Raw genomic sequence first — 21,007 nt, forward strand, 5'->3', positions numbered from 1 at the left:
ATTTCCAATATTTCCTCATCAAATCTGCTTAGAAATAATTATTCTAAAAACAAAAAGGAGCACATGACACAAGAACAAAATTCATAGACACAACAATTCAAGGATGAAAATGAAGGACAAGAAACCTTAAGTGATTCAGGGAGGCAATAGCACGAAGAGCACTCCGGATCATGTCTTCATTGCGATCCACTTCCTGCTTAACAGCATCTTGCTTTGGCCTGTGACTTATAGTTTTCTCTAGAGGGCCCACCAACGAATCCAGCACTGCAAATTCGAAAGTTTTTTTTTTTTGAGGGGGGGGCGGGGCAGGTTCAATTAGCATAGTTTGAAGGGACAAACTTGACAGAGAGAGAGCATGAAACAAATATAGATCATGAACTGCTCACCTGCAAGGACAGCAGAAGGGCATTTGTCCGCAAGTTTAGAAAGGATAAGATGGCAAGGCATTTTGACATCATAATGATCTGAAATGAAATTAATTCCAGATTGTTGTGGCGATAGTGTCAGCGAATACCCAAAGAAATATCATTTGCAAAATCTATTCATTAACATGCATTTGAAAAAAAAATCAGACCAAAATATACTTCTTGACTGAATCATGACATGGTTTAGCACTTTGCTATCCTCTACTCATTATTGTATTTCTTATCTCACTGTTAAGTGCTTTCCTGGAGTTAACTTTGAAATCTTTTCCCTAAGGAGTCCATGATGGAATACAAGCTCTTTAATGGGCCATTTTCCTTTTCCTTGGCCCATTTTCCTTTGCATTTAGACAGCCTTTTAAAAAATTACACTCCTTGTAATGTTTCAATGTACTGGAAAACAGTTAAATAGAGAAAGAAAAATCACATCAATGCTGCTCCTAACTGCTAATTCTGGCTATTTATATTAGGCCTGAAAATCCAATTAATGTAACAGATACACCCCAAGAATACAATAAACTACATAGCTATTGACATTTAAAAAGTAAAAGAAAAAAAAACTGGAGGACAACACATTTACCATCCAAGCCAGCTTTTAGGTAAGGGACAATGAAAGATGATGGGTTCACTTGATCAAGACAACTGTCGAGCAATGTATCCACACATTCAAAAGCTGCTTTTCTAAGCTCAAGACCATCATCCACAATGTGCTTGAAAGGGCCAAGATCAACTGTCCTTATCAACTCTTGCTGCACCAGAATTGCCAAAATACATCAAGAAACCAATATAATATGCAAGCACCTACACACACGTGTATCATTTGTAAAGAGGCCATTTATAGAACAACCCAATCATGTCAAACCTCACATATGTTGCTTACCTTGACGACAGTCTGGTCATAAAGAAGAGGTAATAGCTCTGGAAGAAGCCCCTTGATGAGGTTCGGCTTATTGTGGGCTGCTGTGCTCAAAGCTGAAACAGCTGCTCGTCTAACATGCTGGGGATTACCCCATTCGAAACTTCAATTAATAAACAAATCTCTCTCTCTCTCTCTCTCTCTCTCTCTCTCTCTCTCTCTCTCTCTCTCTCTCCACCCCACCAAGAAAAAACACACACACACACACACGTGCGCACGCATTGTAGTTGCTGGAAATAAATTGGATGCAAGACTTACTCGGTCATCATCTTTTATAAGCATCAGAAATGAAGAGATGGCCGGATAAATAACATCATCAATTTTCTCTGGTCGTTCGACAATTGAATACTTCACAGCAATGGCGACTGTGGCCCTGGTAAAACCAGCAGGGCAGGTTGTCCGCACCTAAAAAGCATTACACAAGGATGGAAAAAATATCGTTTGTCAAAGTGCAAATATCTGACAAACACTGCAAATTGAATGGCAATACTAAAAGGAGATACCAAACTTAAACAAGAAAATCTAGAACCACGGGTTTCCACAGATTTGTGGAAACAGTACACTAGAAACCATTGGATCAGTCTTTGTGTAATGAAATGACTAGAAACCATTGGATCAGTCTTTGCCCACCCTCGCTCCCTCCCTCCCCCCAACCTTTTTTATCTTCTCCCTTGGCCTATGTTTCCCATTGTCCATTGAATTACAAGATACTCTTACAAGTTGAAAAACATTATCACATAATGCTTCGAAAAATCTACCGGACATCTACATATCATATAACTGTTGATCGCTTCTGGATCACTTGGGAAAGAAAAAAATACCTGGAGAGCAGGAACAAGTTTTTTCGGTTCAATAAGTGCAATTTTGCCTAGACATTCGGCAACAACATTGCGAACTCCTTCTTCCTCACTTTCACAGTGGTTGAAGAGCAATCTAAGTATCTTTTCAACATTTTGATCCTGCAATTCCACTTGGCCAGCCTTATCCATAGATTGCCTGGCTATAACCTGAAAATAGAGAGAGTCGATCACGGATTGGATTTCTTTTTCTTTTTTCCCCCCCTTATTTTTGGATAAGTGACTTGATTGAGGGTTTCACAAAGCTTCAATTGCATGACCAGGCAGAAGAATTAGGTAGAAATACTAGACGAATATTAACTGACTTTTCATGTGCAAGAGCAAAAACTACCAACCTCCTTCAACGAATGAAGCAAAAGGTATTGTTTCTTCTGTTGGTTATCAATTTGATCCAATATAAATGGTAGATACTTGGATAGATTCCCAACAGCTATATTTCCTAAAGCATAAGAGGCCGCAGACTTAATCTCTTCAAATGGCGACTGAAAGGATTCAATTACGATATTCTCTATATTTCGATGTGAACTAAGATCCTTCCTTCTGCCAATTTCTCCCAAACATAGCAAAGCAAGGTGCTGTTTAGCCTGAAGAGAAAATTAAATCCAGTAATTTAAAAAAATTAAATATACACAGAAGATAGACCAAAGCTTAGTGATCCAATTCAATCTAATAAAAAAAGATAAAACAGAATCAGTATTTAACTTTGAAGCAAAAAATATTTAAGCTCCTGCCCTCTTCATCGCATTTATGAATGATCTAAATCAAGTTTTTGGTGCATGCAAAGACCATCTTTAACTAGACATGGATCATAACCGCATATGGAAATAGCAACCTAGAGACAACCATGTACTCATGAATAATACCTATCCTCGTGAACACCTTGTGGGAAGTACATCATACATTTACATGTGTACAAGATGGAAAGGGACATCCAAACATCTACTATCACCAAATTTCTAAGGATGTGCATGTGCCATCATCACATAATAAGGGTCCTTGATTTTCAATTATTTAATAACCACCGTCAGATCTTTTGCTATCCTTGCAAATCTGGAAACACACCTCACAAATTAGAATCATGATGAAAAAGATATCCTTGTATATCTTTCTCTCTCCTAAAAAAGTTGAAATCTCTCCTTATATTAAGCCTTCCATACAGATATGGGTTTGAGATAAATTTTTTATTTTGAATATTAATGATTTTTAAGAAAAATAAAAAATCTACTCTCTAAATTCTTTTGTTTATTACTAAAAATTTCCATTAATTAGTTTTTTTTTACAATAAAAAAACTAACCTTATACAGTAGAATCCTGGAAAAATAAGTTTCTTTGCATTGATAAATTCTCAAATTATATGAATCCCCTTTTTTTATGTCTAAGTAATAATATGGAACCTTCCACTTTTTATGGATTTAATATGACAAACTTTACATGTGTGAAAATTAATGTGTCAAATTAATATGAGAGGCTTTGAAAATAATACATAATTTGATTGGTTGTGCCAATGCAGTTGTAAGTGTGCATCTCGCAGACTCTGAACTAGTACATATCTGTGTATATGTGTACGTCACATATATACAGTAAAAATTAACAAAACATATAAAATTAACCAAGAACTTCTCAGTATATTAATGACGAACTTCACAATACATTCCCCACCACAAAAATTACACTTGCAGGATGCAGAAGGAAAACTCACAGAATTGGTATTGTTATCATCTTTCAAAATGCTTGTAAGCATTTCCACGGTAGAAGCACATTTATTATCACCAGCAGCAAGGCACAGGACAGCAACACACTGAGCAATTGAATATAAAGCCTGTTTGGCTAGGCCACCAGACTGAGGAGATGGCTTGGCACTAAAAAGGAGAGAATCCAACAAGACATCAAAGCTAGTGTTTGCAGAATGAACCAACGCAGCAAAGAAAGATTGCAATGCCTGTTATTCAAACCAAGGAGGTATTAGACAATTATGTTTCCTTCAATAGTATAACGATACAAAAACACAAATTATGCTATAAATCCCATGGCCTATGAAAACCATAGTTCATTTGGTCATCACCATCAACTGATATGATGGATGGTAATGCTCATTGGCCATCACCATCGATTGAAATGATGGATGGTGATGATAGAAGAATTGGGCTCACAAGAATAAGACATAACTCTGATGTTATGGGATGATCCAATGAATTATGGTTTTCTCATAGCCCATTGCTCTAGTATAATTTCCCAAAATACAAAAGTCACAGGAAAACTACCTGAAGAGCTTGCCCCTGCAACAAAGAGCTTCTCACCAAAACAAGTGCTTGAGGAAGAACTATCTGCCTCACTGACAAACCAACATCTTTATTGAACTTTCTATCAGCCATCATTGTGCAGCAAAGCTCCAAAGCGGAGGCCGTCATATGTAAGTCAGAATCACTGCAACATAGAATATAGAATTTAAGAGCAGGCTCCCCAGTGCATTTCCAACAAAAATTGGGCATATCAAGAAATGCATGTTCACTAGAACCCTAAGAGCAGTGTTTCAAAACTCAATTCAGGTTGACTCAGTGACCTAGCACATTCAAATTTTAGACATGTTGGCTCAGACTGAGTCTTGGTCAGAATTTGATATTTAAAACCGCGGCTTAAGAGTACAATACAATACCTTATCAGTGCTGAAAGTTCCACAATGATAGATTCATAGGTGGAGGTGCTGATTCTGTCACCATAAGCAACTACTAGAGAATTCAGGGTCCCCAAAGATGCCTGTCTCAAAGCTCGGTTGGCCTATGTAATAAGAAACAAAATACGACCATTACATTACAGATCTTTAATAGCCATAAAATCCCAAAAGATATACAAGATCAAATAGCAAAACCAATTTTTTTTGTTCACGAGAAAAAGTCCCTCTCCAAAACATGGACAGCATGTATTACCTTTCGCAAGAAAGCCGTTAACTCTGCTAATACATGGTCCAAAACACACGATAAATCTATCTTAAGTGGTGAGCTGGCAATTACGGCAAAGGCCTGGCATTCAAAAAAACGTAAGAGTACATTCATAAGCTAGGATATCTCTAATAATCAGTTGGCAAGCACACCGTGCATAAATTACCATGATAATACAAATTCCCCTGCATCCAAGGTAGCGACGATAAAGAGAAAATTGGGGAAAAAAAATATGCATCAATGCAATGGAACATATTTAAGTAACTAGGAGTTGTGTAATTCAAAAAAACCCCAGGTTTCACTTAAATGTAAAAAATTCAAACGAAGAGCTGTCATGGGATTCAGCTCCATGACATCAAGATAATCAGTGAATGCAGACAGATGCAGTAGCATGTATTTGATTTAATATTTTCCAACAGTAACCTAAGTTGTGGGAAATGAACATGCATCAAGTACCCTCCACAAAAGACACCAAGAGATATATAAATATTAAATACAACATATGAGAAACTAGATCCGTACTTCTGTGCACTAACCAATACTGAGGTTCATAAATCATATAATGAACCACAACAGCCATCCTTCATGTAAACCACATGAATAAGTGATGTAACCAGTTTTTCGCTAAGCAATATGTATATGCAGCAAAAGTTGCTCCCACACTCCATGATGAGATCTTTTCCCGGACCTCAGAGGGTCACATAATGAGCTGGGATTATCAGAATCATCCTCGAGCTCTTAGTGATGCAACCCACAGTGAATAACCAGAAAATATGTGCCTTCTAACCATATGTATTATTCTAAATGGGGGATCCTCCCAACTATCTGGTAACAGGAGATTAACCATGCTATGGAAGGAACCAAATAAAGTCGAATCTCATCATTGACATGAAACCAATAGCGGATCCTCCGGTGGCCAGTAATCCAGCAATAAATAGAACATCAGCTAATGAAATTTCCAATCAGAAACAAATCTTCATGAGTTAAAAGCCGAAAAATGTAAACCACAAGTCAAAAATAAATCCACATCCAAAAGCAATCCATCTTCTCTAATATGGCTCACATACACATGCAAAATTGCACACAAGTAGTCAAAAAGAAAGGTATCCCACAACAAGATCATCTACGCTAATAGGAAAATGCAGCAACATGCAGAACCCATAAACATGGTGGCACGCATGAATAAAGGCCAAATCACAATCAGAATAGTAGCTATCTGCTTCTGACCCCAACAGTGGGTCCTACTCTCCAAAACATAAATGAACACGAATCAACCAGCACACGCATTGGATTACTTTCCATTCCAAAAGATGCTAACTCTAAATGACCAGTCATCTAATTTCGGTTTAAAGGAAATAGGGGGGTTTTTAGGCATACTACAGTCCACTTGTAGTTTTGCCTTTGCTTCATTTACTCCTTTTTTCAAAGTGTGAATAGAGTATAATTATAAAATGGCACCTATATTTGTGCATACTCTGAACAAGATAACTCAGAAAAAGTACTACAAACAAAGAAAGAAAGCAATGCAAACAAGAAACTCACGAAGTCAGTAGACAGCACAAATATATGCATTCGGTATTTACCTTGACGGCTGTGAGTCGTGTTATCTCGTTTCCCATACGATCAACAAGGACAGGAAGGCATGTAGGTAACTCCATTTGGAGGTCATCGCCAAATGTTGAAATGACGAGACCCATGCAAGAAATTGCACACTCCTTGACTTCCTGGACAAGTACTTCCATGAGAAACTCAAAAAGAATAAAAGAAGAATAAAATACTTACCACGCGCTTGTAACGAACCTGATCTTGATCTTGGTTTGCCAGACGCAACAAGATAGCAGTATATATGGAGCGAACATAAGGTCGGAAATCAAAGACAGTTTCCTATTTCACACAAAGAGCAATCATTACTACCTATAAGAAAATCTATTAATTGTAAAATATATACAAACTTTTAGATACAAATTCATAAAAAATGGTGGCAAAGAGTCCAGCATATGGATCAAGTAATTAATCATACATGCTTCAAGCAGGTCTTTTCTGGGTGGAAAAAAAAAAAAAGTTGACCATCACCTCAATATTTGGGCGGATGACACGAACAAGCTCTCCACAGACCCTTAATGCCTCAGCCGTGACCTTGTAGTAGCGTTCACTTACAGCAGATAATATAGGACCTGAGAGAGCCTGCAAAGTATTACATTGCTGCCAGTTATGAGACTGTAAAGTACGATCTCTCTAACCACTAACAAGACGACCTCCCTTCCTTCCCTCCCAGTATGCATGTGTAATATGTGCGTGCGTGTGTTATTTCTGCATTTTCACATGCACATCAATATTGGAGTCATTGAATAGTAGAACTGGGCATTAGACTAGGTCAGATGACACCTGGCTGACTCAAAACATAATACAAAACTCACCCTACCTATTCCATACCAGACTCACCGCAAAATAAAAACCAATGCTATAACAGATTTCCCTAATAGGATCCAAGATCCCAATCCTTTTTTCCTTCTACAGGTATAACACCCTATAGTTTCTCAAGGGATGCATGGCGCATGGCACAATATTCAAAACGACTAGCACTAAATTCGAGGGATATTTGAAATTATTGTGAGCATATCTAGAGACTATAGGAACTAGTTTTTGAAATCATTGTGAGCAACTTAGTATATCTAGAGAATCTAGGAACTAAGTGAATAATGGATACTGAGGAAAAAGTAAAACAAGAACCTTCAGGACAAGACCACCCATGCTAGACACAGATGACTCTTTTTCATTGTTTTGAGGACTCCTGCTATTTTAAAATATTCTTGCAACCATTATGTTAGACATGCCTTCAATGCAAGTGATGCATTCACACTTTTGACTCTTCGGTGAAGAAAACTTATAGAAAAACGTTTGTGTTGGTTCCACAATCCAACAAGAGCTAGAAAAAAAAGCACAGCTTAGATGTCTTCAGAGCAGTCTTATCAGTCTCAGACCAGTGCTCGAAACAGCAAAGGGGTGGGTCTAGTCAAAACTGGTCCAACCAGAGAGCAGACTGGTCACACCATTTTTTCAATATAAAAAATCAGAAAATTACTAAATTATGAAGAAATCAATGGAAATTAGAAGTCCAGTTTTTTTTTTTTTTTTATAAGTTGGAAATTAGAAGTCCATTAGGTAAAACCAAGGAAATGTCAGTAAAAAAGTTTGGTGTTTCCAGAGTTATGAAAATTTTATTCATTTTAGATAAACTCTCATAAAATATTCTTTTGTACAGCTTTCCAAAATTAGCCGAGTATTGGCCACGTTTTTAAAAATTGACAGAAAAGGAATGAACTTTACTCCATTCTCAATAAACAATTACACAAAGATGTTATGTTTGAAATAAATTGTGTTCCCAAGAAAGCGAGATCTAATAAATAGTCATGACAAAAGGAATAGAACTTACTAAAATTTTCAAAATGAAAAATATAAAAAAAATGATTAAAAAAAGGAAATATTTTTAACAAATTTGATCTTTTTCGAAAAAGGAAAGCAAGATATGGTTTCCTTTTAATCATAATTTTTTGATACAATGTTTGGGAATAAAAAGCTCCCATGCAATCAAAAAGAAAAACATGGAAATAAAAAATTGATTCCTATAAAAATTTAGCAAGAAATTTGAAAAATAATGGACTTACGTTCAACTTTTTCCCAAAACTGGCTAGTGTAAAAGAACCGGCACATCCAGTGATCAAACCAATTCGACCGGTCAAATGCCAGTTTTGACCGGGTTTGTGTAAATCCCGGTTTGGGACTTCCATTTGACGGACAAGGTTTTTGCCACCTGTTCTCCAGTTGGACTGCCGGTCTTTACAAAGGATGGAATTGAGCAATCTTAGAAAATTATACGGGCTCACTAGGTAGTTGAGCAATCTCCACAAATTATCGAATCATGGAGAGCTACGTCATCGGGATATTACATTGAAATTCCTGGATTACCTTCCATTTTTTCCTCTTTTTCTTGGCTTGTATTTGGTTCCTCTTCCTTTGCTTGTGAATTTTTAACAGCTCAATAATTTTTCACTTAAAGAAGAGATTGTTGAGCAAGCAGCATATATGAGGGTCGTTATCAATAAATTGGGTCATAGGAATGATTATCACCATAGGCAACTGTTTAATAATGTTAATTCTTTTTATCAATTTAATGCATATATACCTATTGAAAGAAAAATAAAATCAACATTTATTTGAAAAATAAACTTCTCAATTACCTTGATGTATGGGTGGAAAACAGATGGCAAATGTGAAGCCATCACTAATCTGGTAAAAATGAGGGCCTCAATCTTCAGATTCGATGTAGAAGACTTGTCCTACAAATGAAGAGGGAAAAGTGAATAAAACGAGCAAAGTAAGACGCCACCGCACATGAAAAGAATAACAAGGACATATATTAAATAAATCATCAAACATTTATTAAGTTTCCAACCTAAAAGAAATTTCTTCTTTTCAAAGTAACTAAAAAGATATTACTTACACTTAGTGCTTTTTCAATTCCGGGCACAAGAGATCCAATATGATCGGCTAAGCAGTCTGGCAACACAACCACAAGTTCTCTCAAGACTGAGAATGCGCCAACCTGCAAAGGAAGGATGTTAGAAATAGCCCGTCAACTTGCTCCTCAATGAACCGTACACTCCTTATTCTTTCAAAAACTAAATAAATGTCTATAATTACCTTTGTTTTTATGGATTTCTCCCTCAATTGCTTGTTTATGGATCTCACTATTTTTTGCACTTCTTGCTTCAACATCCACAAAGGACTGCCAACCACCAGAACTTACATAAATTCAACGCCAAACTCAATTTTCCACAAATAGAGTTTAAAAATAGTAAGCCAAGACAATTCAAAAACCAAATGAGCAGATGGTGGCCGGCACACCATCTAACATAGCCACCATCTAACATAGCCATGCTCCAGGAAACCAAATTAACAGTCTAACATCTGGAACTGCAAAAATTCCCTTTTCTAACTAATTTACCCCAGGTAAGTGTCCGAGGCCCCAGAAAATGAAACTCAAATAAAACTAAAAATCTGAGCAATCTTTATAGATTTTTTTTCTTAAGTTATCTTTCTGTTTAGGCTACACACCTATTTAGACTATCACTTTCTTTACAACTTAGAAGTATTTACTAACACACCAGACAATAGGCAAGTTCATCATAACAGAGAAGATTTACTGGTTTGTTACTACATAATTATTCCAGGCAGCCGCTTTGGTTTCTAGGTTTTTGTGGACCAGCATGTCCTTGGCACTGTTTGCGGGTCTTTGGCAGATCACTTAAACAAGTTCATAATGCCGCTCAAACAGAGATCAAACACATGCAATAATCCTGATACATCCACATATTGGGAATCTTAATACACTGTCAATAAAAACTCGGAAAGAAGCTTGTTACATTATAAATAAACTTAATTTGTAATTTCCATCCTTAGGAGGCATGAAACACATATTGGAAGAAAGCATGAAGAAACAATTGCAGTATTCAAATTTTCAAATACTACCATGAAGTGCTCCCCACTTCCAGCCATGAACCAACACCAAATTCCAGGTAATACTTGTTTAAAAACTCAAAGAATTGCTCACAACTTTCACGAGCCCACTCACCTCGAGCATGTCCCAATTATGTATGTAGAACAACAAAAAGGGGAAAAAACCACTTCCTAAAAGACTCGAGCCAAGTCTTTAGTAGACTCGAGTTTCTACTGCACAAAATTGGGACTCATGAGTCTTTGTGGACTCACGGAGTCTGCACCTGTCTTTTTAGTAAACATATTGTTCTGACACTAAAAGATAAGATGCCTATTGTAAGCGATTTCTTATTTAGAGGGCATATGACTTTTTTGGTCTATTTTCACCATATTAGCAATTACAACAGTTTCAGCTGAATCAATCACAAAACTTATAGATTTAGATTTTTGGGTTAGGATTTTCTATTTCATTCTAAAAAAGAGTTTGGTGAATCCCCAAATAAGGCCATCCTAAATCTGGTCATCTCCACAGTTTGGGATGAGGATTTGAAGAGCATTTTTAGGTGTACATGTGACTGAAGATAAAAAATTTCAAGATCAAACATCCTTTTTGATTCACAGATATCAGGTATATATCTTTTAATATATCTTTCGATGAATACTCTTGGATCTAGATAGACCTCGTGTTTATTTTGACTAGAAAAATCAATAAGAAAAATTTCAAAATGTTATAAAAATTTAGCAAAATACTAGTCCAAACCTGTACAACACACAAGTGTAGTCGCATAACCAAAGGCCCCAGCCACGGATTGTATATTATTTTTTATTATATCTTATTTTAAATTCACAAATAATTTTCTCAAAACAATAAAAAGCCTGATTAAAAAATTTCAAAAAGTGGCATAATACTTAACCCCATCAGAAAATAAAATAATAATCCTATAAATACAAACAAAACCTCATTTATTAGGACTCTACTGTATAAGGATGAATTATTTATCTTAGTTTAAATAGGACAAAAAAGTAAAGAAATAGAGATTCTTAATTAAACTTAAAGAATTATAAATCTCATTTTTTAATAGAAACTAAAATTTAAGGAAATGCAAAAAATGAAATTCGTAATGCAATGAAATCTTATTATACAGTGAGATTCCTACTGTTAAGAAAGAGATAGATATTCAAGGAATCCTTAGGTGATTAGGAACTAATTTGTAAGAAAAGGTTCCTAGTTTGTAAAGAGAAAGAAAGATCTGAACATTGTGATTACATCAAATAAAATCGATTGATCTGATTGTACGATCATGATGGACAAGCAAACATCACAAGAAATTTTTTATGTGTATCATAAATTAGATGTTTCAAAACTTTTCAAACGTAACTACCTTTCCCCTAAAGATATTCTAGTTCACTAGATCTAGGGATTCTGATGAAATCTAAGCATGCTCAAGTTTCCCTATTTTTCAATTTTTTGGACTTCTCCTTTTTTATATTCTCTGGGCCTTTTCCAGGCCCTGTAGAAACTCACCAAACCAACATGCGAATCAGTGAGTGGACCCGGCAAGTCCAATAATAAGTCCATGTTTTGAAAACTATTGATATTTAGTAAATGGAACTGAAGTACTTGGTTCAAAGTATTCAAACGGGTAACCAAACCAGAGAAATATACTATTATTACCCAATGGGTATGGAAAAAACACATTTTCCATGAGCCATCAGCGTCCATTGAAATAATGGATGGCGATGGCGAGAGTGGCAACCACAATTGGGTTACATCCCGTGGGTTCCACACTCTCCACGCCAGCCACCCGTTCGTGCTGATACCAATCGTCTATGATTTTCCTGTGATTCAGTAGATTATAGGAAACTTTCCCCTTCAATTAACCTGTAGACTTATTCTTATTACATGTTGCCCCAGGGAAACATACAGGATCCACCAATAAGATACTCAGATGTAATTTCCAAGGTCAAGCTTTTGATATTTAAGTCCCACAAGCAAGCTTCTCTGTATTCACTGAACTCTGGTGATAGTAACAACTTTTCTCAATATGTTCTAGAAAAGTATTCCTATAACAAATAAACACCGAAAATAAAAGATATTTACATATTTAGAACTGGAATAAAAGGTGGAGTGCACTTGCCTGTACTCTTGTATGTCAACCTGTCCCTTTGTAACATTCCCTGTTTGGCGTAGTAGCTCAATAAATGCATTGAAGACATCCATCTGCCGCACAACATAGCCCAAAAATTTGAGAGAAAAGACCAAAACTCTATAGATATACATGCATGCTTGTGTGTATATAAATATTTCTATGTATAGAAAAGTATACAAAGAGACCATTTACTTTCAATACAAGGAGATCACAATCACTATTGTCCATTAGATTTTAAATGAAATAGTTGTGAGTGTGTCATTGACTAAACTCAAAGTTTAAAAAAAAAACTTCTCGAATTTTGTGACATATCCCAAGCCATTCAATTTGACATCTAGTGGCTAATAACAATTGTAACCTCCATGTAACAAAGATAAATGGTCTCATCGTATAACAATCCCTATATATATATATATATATATATATATATATATATATATATATATATAGAGAGAGAGAGAGAGAGAGAGAGAGAGAGAAAGAGAGAGAAATGACGCAATGAGACCCTCCCACACCCATGTGAATAGGACCCCAAAGGATCACCATTAAATTTTGACACAGATCTCTAGAAAAGTTATGACATGGGTGTGGGACTTGGATGAATGGGTTTCTAGAGATCTGTGTCAAAATTTAATAGTGATCCTTTGAGGTCCTACTCACATGGGTGTGGGAGGGTCTCATAGTATCATTACTCATATATATATATATATATATATATATATATATATATATATATATATATATATATATATATATATATATATATATATATGCAGTTTATATAACGCTTCAGCCTAATGAGAAAAAGTAAAGCCTCCCCTCGAAACCTCATCCGGAAAACACTTCGGGCATGGTAAACCCCTATGATGGATATATAATCTATTTCCGTCACTAACTATAGAATTTGTAGCACAAAAAATAATACATATATTGCGGATCCGTGAACACTTGAAACAATATAAATAATGTGTTACAATATACACTACTTTTAGGGCTTGAAATCCTTTTTTTTTCACATTCGTTATAGTCAAGGTCTAGATGATCGATTTGAAGGCTTCCCAACACGAGAACTACAACTTTTGGTGAGATTCAAGACAGGGCTTTACTTTTTTCCATATGGTCTAGGCCTTATTTTAACCTTTTGCTATATATGTGTATGTGTGTGCGTGTGCGTGTGCGTGTGTGTGAATTAAGTCCACCTTAACATTTTCTTCCCTCTCCTTGAACCTTTCTATCAATTTAGGGCATGCCTGCACAAGAAGAAAGGAATAAGACCAGTTTTCATGCAAACTGTATAACAAACCAATGATGATGGGAATCTGTACCCTCAAACAAGAAATTGAGAAAGCGAAAGAGTAAGATAGAGAGAGAGAAGACCATGCAGCATCTTTGAATGATTTGTATGCGATGCATTCTATTTATGCCATTGAGCATGACCTTTTTTGCATTCAAAACGAAGTAATTGGCATTTAACCAAAAAAGCACATTATTAGTACCAATTTATGAAATGTACCCAAGTGTCACAAATCGGAATTCCATCCCACTCCATAACAAACCATCAAAGACGGAAATGTCTCAACCAAAAGACCAAAATAGAAAGAGTGAGAGCGAGAGAATGCCAGAGAAAAAGGGGATACGGGGAGAGAAAGCCATGCAGCATATTGGAGAAGCAGTGCATGGTGCCAGTACAGTCTATGGTATTTAGCATGAGTTTGGGTGCATTAAAAAATCAAGTACTTGGCAACCTAGCGAAGCACATTATTGGCATTAAATATCAATTTACAAGATTGTTACACAAGTTCTACAAATTAGAAATTCCACAAACTGATACATGCCTCCTTGTAGAGTATTGAAAGCATCTCTGGACGAGAAACAATTACAGCAGACAGACACTTTGCGGCTGCTCTCCTGACTTTCCAACTGATATCTTCATCATCGCTATACTCATTGGCACTCTCTCTAAAATCCAAAAATTCAGAAACCCGAATACACAAGTTAGATCTATCAAACAAAATGAAATTTGTGAACTTCCTGTTGAAATTCACAAGCTACTCACTCATCCTCCTCCTCATCCTCGAGATTTTCATTATCAGTGTCTTCTTCCATATTGTCTGTGAAGTTCGGGTCATAGCTTAAATATTCAAGAGTTAAATCTAAAATTTCATTGCAGTACACTGATATGTCCCTGGGGCATCTGAGCAAGAAACTTTCCAGTGCCTGTAAAAGGGTCACAGCATGGAGTGAGAGAGAGGGGGAAGGAGGGAGGGGAGGAAGAGGAGGAAGGGCATGCCTATCAAGAAAAGAAGGGTAAATATCAGGATAGTACTTGTAACACCTGCATACATCAGGCAGGTGGCAAGAAACTTACATATAAAGATAATACTTGGATGCCACTTAAGTTTCAAAAAAAAAAGATTATTCGACCTAGTCTTGTATATCAGGCACATGCCCAGCATCCTTTAACCTAAGGGTAAATTGGTCATTTGAAGAATTGATTGTTCAAATGCTGTCATGGTATTTCAAGTTTTTGGGGCCACCTGCATGATCTTTCCATGCGTTCCACGTACTGTCCTGATATATATTACGGGCCACATAAGCAAAGGAGGAACCCTAAAAGGTTACAAAATGTTCGAAAGCATATTTATACCTGCAAACTGTACTCACGGAGCTCTTCATCGACTTCTGACGCATTCACACAGTAACTGATCAGCATTGGGACTGTCTCACTAAGATGTGGTCCAAAGCGGTATCCAACAGCCCGGCTGTATGAGCAAAGTATTATAAGTTATACCCAAAATCAACATAATAAATATGAACATGACCTCACATAAAGCTCAACTAAAATAAACAGACTAACAAAGGAAATAATGGAATGGTCTATAAGACCATAGTACGGCCATGAGATAACGGTAAGGGGCATGGTCCTAAAGGTCATCATCATCCAACTGTGATGCACGGATACTTCAAAAGGGGTATTGTAACCATGTTAGATATTTTAAAAATATACGTAAAAGTGAATTGTCAAATAATTTGGAAAATTATACTATACAGGCCTTGTATATGGCTTATATAGTATCATTACAGGCCTTGTATATGGCTTATATAGTATCATTACAGGCCTTGTATGAGGCTTATATAGTATCATTACAGGCCTTGTATATGGCTTATATAGTATTATTACATTTTTTTCATTTTTCTGCTGTCTATGATCAATATCAAACAGTGAGGTGGATCATTCCTTTACTCATGTCCACCTTTGCCGATTGAGCAGAGGAATTGTCCTGGATGAGATAATGCTTCACACACATCATATACATGTTTTTTTAGTCCTTGGAAAGATAATGCATGCATCAGCTTGCACCTTAAGAATTTATTGGGGATACTGTCGATTACATTTTAACATTTGGTCCTGCCCCCCCCCCCCCCCCCCCCCCCGCCTTTCAACTGAAAAATATCTTTAGATTTTTACATTATTCTCCTTTAAAAAAAAAAAAACTGTTAAGTTTGGTAGATGGTGTTTTTGGTCTTTGCCTCTCAATTTGCAGCCAGGTGCTCTAGGTTATTAAGGAAGCATGTATGGTATGATCCATATGATCACAGTAGCAGCATGGTCATAGGCATCGTTACCATCCAATCAATCAGCTGGATGGTGATAGTGGGACATTGGGATATACAGTCAAGTTAATGGCATATTTCGATGGACCCACTCTCTTCCATCACTCTTTAACCTATAGATCAGATGGCTATAGGCACAGGTACAGCTAAACATCAAGTTGCAGTGACTTTTATTGCTCAAGAGTAGGAGAGGTAAAACAAGAATATACAGGATCAAACAAAAAGCAGGTACATGATGACTCCAAGGAACAGTTTAAATCTTTCCTCTTTTTAGAGTGATTCTACATAACTGTTATTTTTTTAGCAAAAATTCTATAGAACAGTTCCAGAAGGTGAAAGTTTCCTGCATAGCTAATAAAGAAGGCTAGTAACAAGAACAAAAAGTCATTAGGAGTATATCATTGTGAAGGAAACAAGAATGATTGACAAATCAAAATACGGAGGCTGAAATAAACCCTGCCATATAGTACAGGGAGATAATTTAATGAAGAAAATTATAAGCACCCAATGAGCTCTTTTTATTAAGTACACTGATAAGGCAGTCATCTCACTCTCATTAATATCAAGTTTAAATATAAAAAAAAAGAGTAACATATTCCAACATACCTAAAAGCTCCAATCATCTGGATGTTTGTGCGTGTTAACTCTGGTTTGGTGCCCTTCTTTTTCAGTAATTGAACAACTTCAACAGTTGCTGCTGCCAATAGATCGTCTGATAAACTTGAAGACAGCGAGGCTACAAGATATTGAGCAAGTTTAATATCTATGGTCACACAATTAATATTGATAGACCAATGAAATGCAGAGAGAGTGATGGAGAGACTGGGAACCAAAGGGACAGTGCACAACTCCAGGGGTGGTCCCACTGCCTCTCCATCGCTGTCCATTAATTAATCAAATGGTGATGACCCAGAGGACTATGCCTTTTCCATAGTCCATTGGGTAATAGTATACATGCTCTGAAGGGCTGAATCAAATACCAATACAAGAAATGGATTTCTTTCTGACACTGGCTTGGTTGGAACTCAGCTGTGACAACAGGGACCTAAGCAGTAATAGATGATCATGTGTCATCAGATTGCCAAATCTATGGAGAACATCACACAGGATGTCAAGACACTCGCACTTTATTTCTGTGCTCAAGCCCTGGGCACAGGAAGAGATAAAAGAAACGCATGTTACATCACACAGGAGCCAAGATATTTGGAGCCCTCTGTCAAAAAGTAAGGCATGTCATATCCAAGGAGGGAGGGAGAGAGAGAGAGAGAGAGAGAGAGAGAGAGAAAGAGAGAAAGGGGTCGAGGGAGGGAAGGAGAGTACATGAAAAGGGAAAATGACTAAACAGTGTCTGGGAAACCAGCATTTATCAGAGAGTTATCCAAGAAAACCAAAAACACAGACAGCTACTTGATCCGCAGAAATTTTTCGCTATAACTATTTTGCCAATGCTATGGTGTTTCAATTCCAGGACTACTGGGTAAAAATTATAATTAAAAAAAAAGAAAAAGAAATAATCTTGATAGCTGAAAAAAACAATTAACTTAAAAAGTTGATAAACAATTGCTGAAGAACCATGCCTTTGCAGGGTCGGTGACCTAAGAAAAAATCTTCAGAGCTCTCTTAGGACACATACAATACTTTCAGTACACAAAAAAATCAAAAAATTAAATGTTAACATTCTCAAAAAAAAGAAAAAATCCTCAGAGCTGAAGAAGTTAATTAACGTAAAAAATTGATAAACAATTGCTGAAGAACCGCACATTTGCATGGTCAGTAGCCTTAGAGAAACCCCAGTCGATCATCTGATAACAAGAGGAATGCCCATTCCAAATTCGTGTTATATGCCAGTCGATCATCCGATAACAAGGGGTATTGCCCAGTCCAAATTTGTCTTATGTGGGTAGATAATGCAGAAACAGTAACTCATCAGTTGCTACATTGCCCTATAGTTATTGAGATTTGGTCTTTTCTGTTGGAATTGTTTAACCCCACTTGGGTTCTGTCCCCTTCCTTTGAAGTCCTGCTAAAGGAGTGGCTCACCAGATTTATGCAAAAACAAAGATCTCAATCCCTGAGACTGAGTATTGACGTATTGCCACTTTAATGGGTAAATTCACTAGAGAAGAATAATAATTAATAAAAGATAAAAAGGATAAAAGTCCACGGGTGAACATGATTAGAGACAAAGTACGGGCCATTATAATATCTTGGCCAAGTGTCGAAGAAGAATATTGAGTGATATTTTGCATTTGATATTCAAAATCAATGGAACCAAATTGTATATATGAAGACAACAAGACAGGAGAAACCTTCTAAATGGAGTAAAGGACTCCAACCCAAGAAGGTATATTAAAGTTGAACTTCAATGACAGCTATCAAGGGAAGAAGGTCTGGCAGGTGCAGGAGGCATAGTAAGGAATCATTTAGCAAGATTCTGTTGGCATACTCTGCTCCCTTGCACCTTGGTGAATCCGGAATAACTAAATCATGGTTGCCACTTGTTGGTCTTATGAATCAGCACCCAAGCCGGAGTTCTATCATCACTAAGTGTGATTCTAATGCAAATGCTGGGGCCCTAAAGGGGAGGCCTTGTCCTTGGTGCCTAAACAACTTTTTTAAGGAAATATGGGATAGATTGGCAAAAATTAGGAACTTATTAAAATACTTGTCAAGAGAAACCAATGAAGAATCTGATTCTTTTGCTATAGACTATCCAAACAATTATCGTCGGTGACTAGATGCGGTGACTAAAGGGCTTCTTTATAGAAGCTTCTTCATTCTACTGTACATAAAATGAATTTTGTAAAGGCAAGCCATACTTGTACATCAATTATTTCGATAGTTGAATAAAAGCCATCATTTTCCCCAAAAACAAATTCAGTAGCTTCCATTTCATAATTATTTTAATTTTCTAAACATGGACCAGGGGTAAATACATAACAATTGACAGTTCCAAGCATTGAACCATTGGCTCAAATTTTTGGGCATATATACAGTAAATGCAGGTATCCCATCACTGTTTTGCCATTTCCCCAACATAAAATAAAAAACAGGGTTTTTGTATTATAAGTAGGCACTCTAAAGAGTCAAAGTGCATTTAAATACATACAGTGCTTGAGATGCCCTGAATTAATTGTGGGGTAAGAGACTCAAGAATGCGTAAAGCAACAGCAGTTGCGGTAATCTCAGAAACAATTGTTTTCAAGGCTATACTGGCAGTGTCACGATGCTGATCTTTTCCATGCAGCAATCTATCACATAACTTCTCTGTCATATCCAAAACTCTGTCCTGACTGACCTTCTTTACCAATGGTGCTAAACTGCAAATGCACATCAAAAGTAAACCATAATCCAACAACGAATGAAGAACTTGAAGCATCAAGTTAGTAACAAGCAGACCACAAGATTAAAAATTTTAACCCACAAAACAACCAAAAGTCAATCTAAAAAGTATACAATAACCTAGTGGACTACAAAAGGTTGATATAGAAAGTACGTTATGAAGAAAACCATAACCATGGGGGCAAAACGGTCCAGATTAACAAGTATGGTGTGAAAGTAGGACCACCTTTAGGGCACATTTGTTTTTCTGAAAGATATTTTCTAGAAAGTTTAATGTTTTGTTGTGGAAGGTTTAATTAAGTTCTGGGTAATGTTAAGAAAGTTTTGGGTACTGTGTTTGATAACATCTATATATATATATATATATATATATTAACAACATAAATATAAATATATAATATATAACATAATATAATACAAGTTTTAAAAAAACAGATCGATGACTCGAATCCGTCACACCCATACCCATGTCGGATAGGAGAATCGGTGGAACGGATTGCAGAATCGGCCATTTTTTTTCAAAAAGTCAAAATCTCTAAAAATAGTGTTCTTTTATTTTCTAAAAGATATTAGGAGTGGTGTATTATGTATTTTCGTTACTTTGTAAAAATAGGTGAATACTGAGACGTTGTTTTCCCATCTGGATGCTTATATAATTATTAATTCTAATAGGGCAATGATTTCATGCAACCGTTTTATAGTACTATGATGCAACAACCTGAAAAAACCATCTTATGGCCATTTGTTTGATTCAAATTTTGAAATATACACTCTTTTCAGTCTAATGAACAATCACAAAAAAAAAAAAAAAAAATTGAAAACACAACCTAGAAAGTAATTTTTTAGCCCAATTAACATAGGCCGTTCCTTTTGATGAGATACTTAGATCTAGGCCTTAGAAGGATTTTTTCATTTCCAATTTTTTTGGATGGCTTTAATATCATTAGATGAACAATGTTAAAAAAGAAAAAATGATTTTGAGTTTATAAAGGCTAAGATCTTGAAATTCACAAAATGTATGGTCTAGATTCGTTTTTGGAGGGGACACATTTTGACCATATCTAGGGTTCAAATTGAACTTTTTTTTTAGGGGGATTGATTATTGAGATGAAGAGAGTGTGTGTGCAAAATTTGGGGTCATACAAATACCACAAACATGGTTTTCTAGAAGTGTCGTTGCATTATACTATTATACACCCGTTGCAATGGATCATTGCTCATTCCAATATAGTATTATAATATTGCATCAAAATAATTTAAAATATTAGAATAT

At 36.2% G+C, this 21,007-nt stretch overlaps 1 protein-coding gene across 21 annotated transcripts in view; it reads right to left on the reverse strand.

The window, feature by feature from the left end:
• The window catches only part of CAND1 (cullin-associated and neddylation dissociated), a 33,575-nt gene that overhangs the window by 4,312 nt on the left and 8,256 nt on the right, over positions 1-21,007 (reverse strand). For 15 of the 21 annotated variants that reach the window (XM_006836844.4, XM_020663300.2, XM_020663302.2 and 12 more), the window contains 25 exons: positions 19,502-19,712; positions 17,373-17,538; positions 16,999-17,128; positions 15,425-15,539; positions 14,834-14,994; positions 14,613-14,736; positions 13,977-14,027; positions 12,766-12,848; positions 9,833-9,917; positions 9,633-9,734; positions 9,370-9,468; positions 7,205-7,315; positions 6,932-7,015; positions 6,715-6,855; positions 5,120-5,212; positions 4,849-4,970; positions 4,457-4,619; positions 3,895-4,134; positions 2,531-2,779; positions 2,160-2,345; positions 1,597-1,743; positions 1,303-1,419; positions 1,003-1,171; positions 387-464; positions 126-264 (listed from right to left, as the gene is read on the reverse strand). In XM_006836844.4, the coding sequence (XP_006836907.2) occupies positions 126-264; positions 387-464; positions 1,003-1,171; positions 1,303-1,419; positions 1,597-1,743; positions 2,160-2,345; positions 2,531-2,779; positions 3,895-4,134; positions 4,457-4,619; positions 4,849-4,970; positions 5,120-5,212; positions 6,715-6,855; positions 6,932-7,015; positions 7,205-7,315; positions 9,370-9,468; positions 9,633-9,734; positions 9,833-9,917; positions 12,766-12,848; positions 13,977-14,027; positions 14,613-14,736; positions 14,834-14,994; positions 15,425-15,539; positions 16,999-17,128; positions 17,373-17,538; positions 19,502-19,712 (3,366 nt within the window). Of the gene's footprint in view, positions 1-125; positions 465-1,002; positions 1,172-1,302; positions 1,420-1,596; positions 1,744-2,159; positions 2,346-2,530; positions 2,780-3,894; positions 4,135-4,456; positions 4,620-4,848; positions 4,971-5,119; positions 5,213-6,714; positions 6,856-6,931; positions 7,016-7,204; positions 7,316-9,369; positions 9,469-9,632; positions 9,735-9,832; positions 9,918-12,765; positions 12,849-13,976; positions 14,028-14,612; positions 14,737-14,833; positions 15,068-15,201; positions 15,249-15,424; positions 15,540-16,998; positions 17,129-17,372; positions 17,539-19,501; positions 19,713-21,007 lie in introns of those variants that run through there. The other 6 variants (XM_011622711.3, XM_088851235.1, XM_088851236.1 and 3 more) reach the window with 3 other exon arrangements.

The sequence above is a fragment of the Amborella trichopoda genome, chromosome 11 (genome assembly GCF_054954075.1).
Source record: "Amborella trichopoda isolate Santa Cruz 75 chromosome 11, AtrichopodaSantaCruz75HAP2 v2.0, whole genome shotgun sequence".
Lineage (NCBI taxonomy): Eukaryota > Viridiplantae > Streptophyta > Magnoliopsida > Amborellales > Amborellaceae > Amborella > Amborella trichopoda.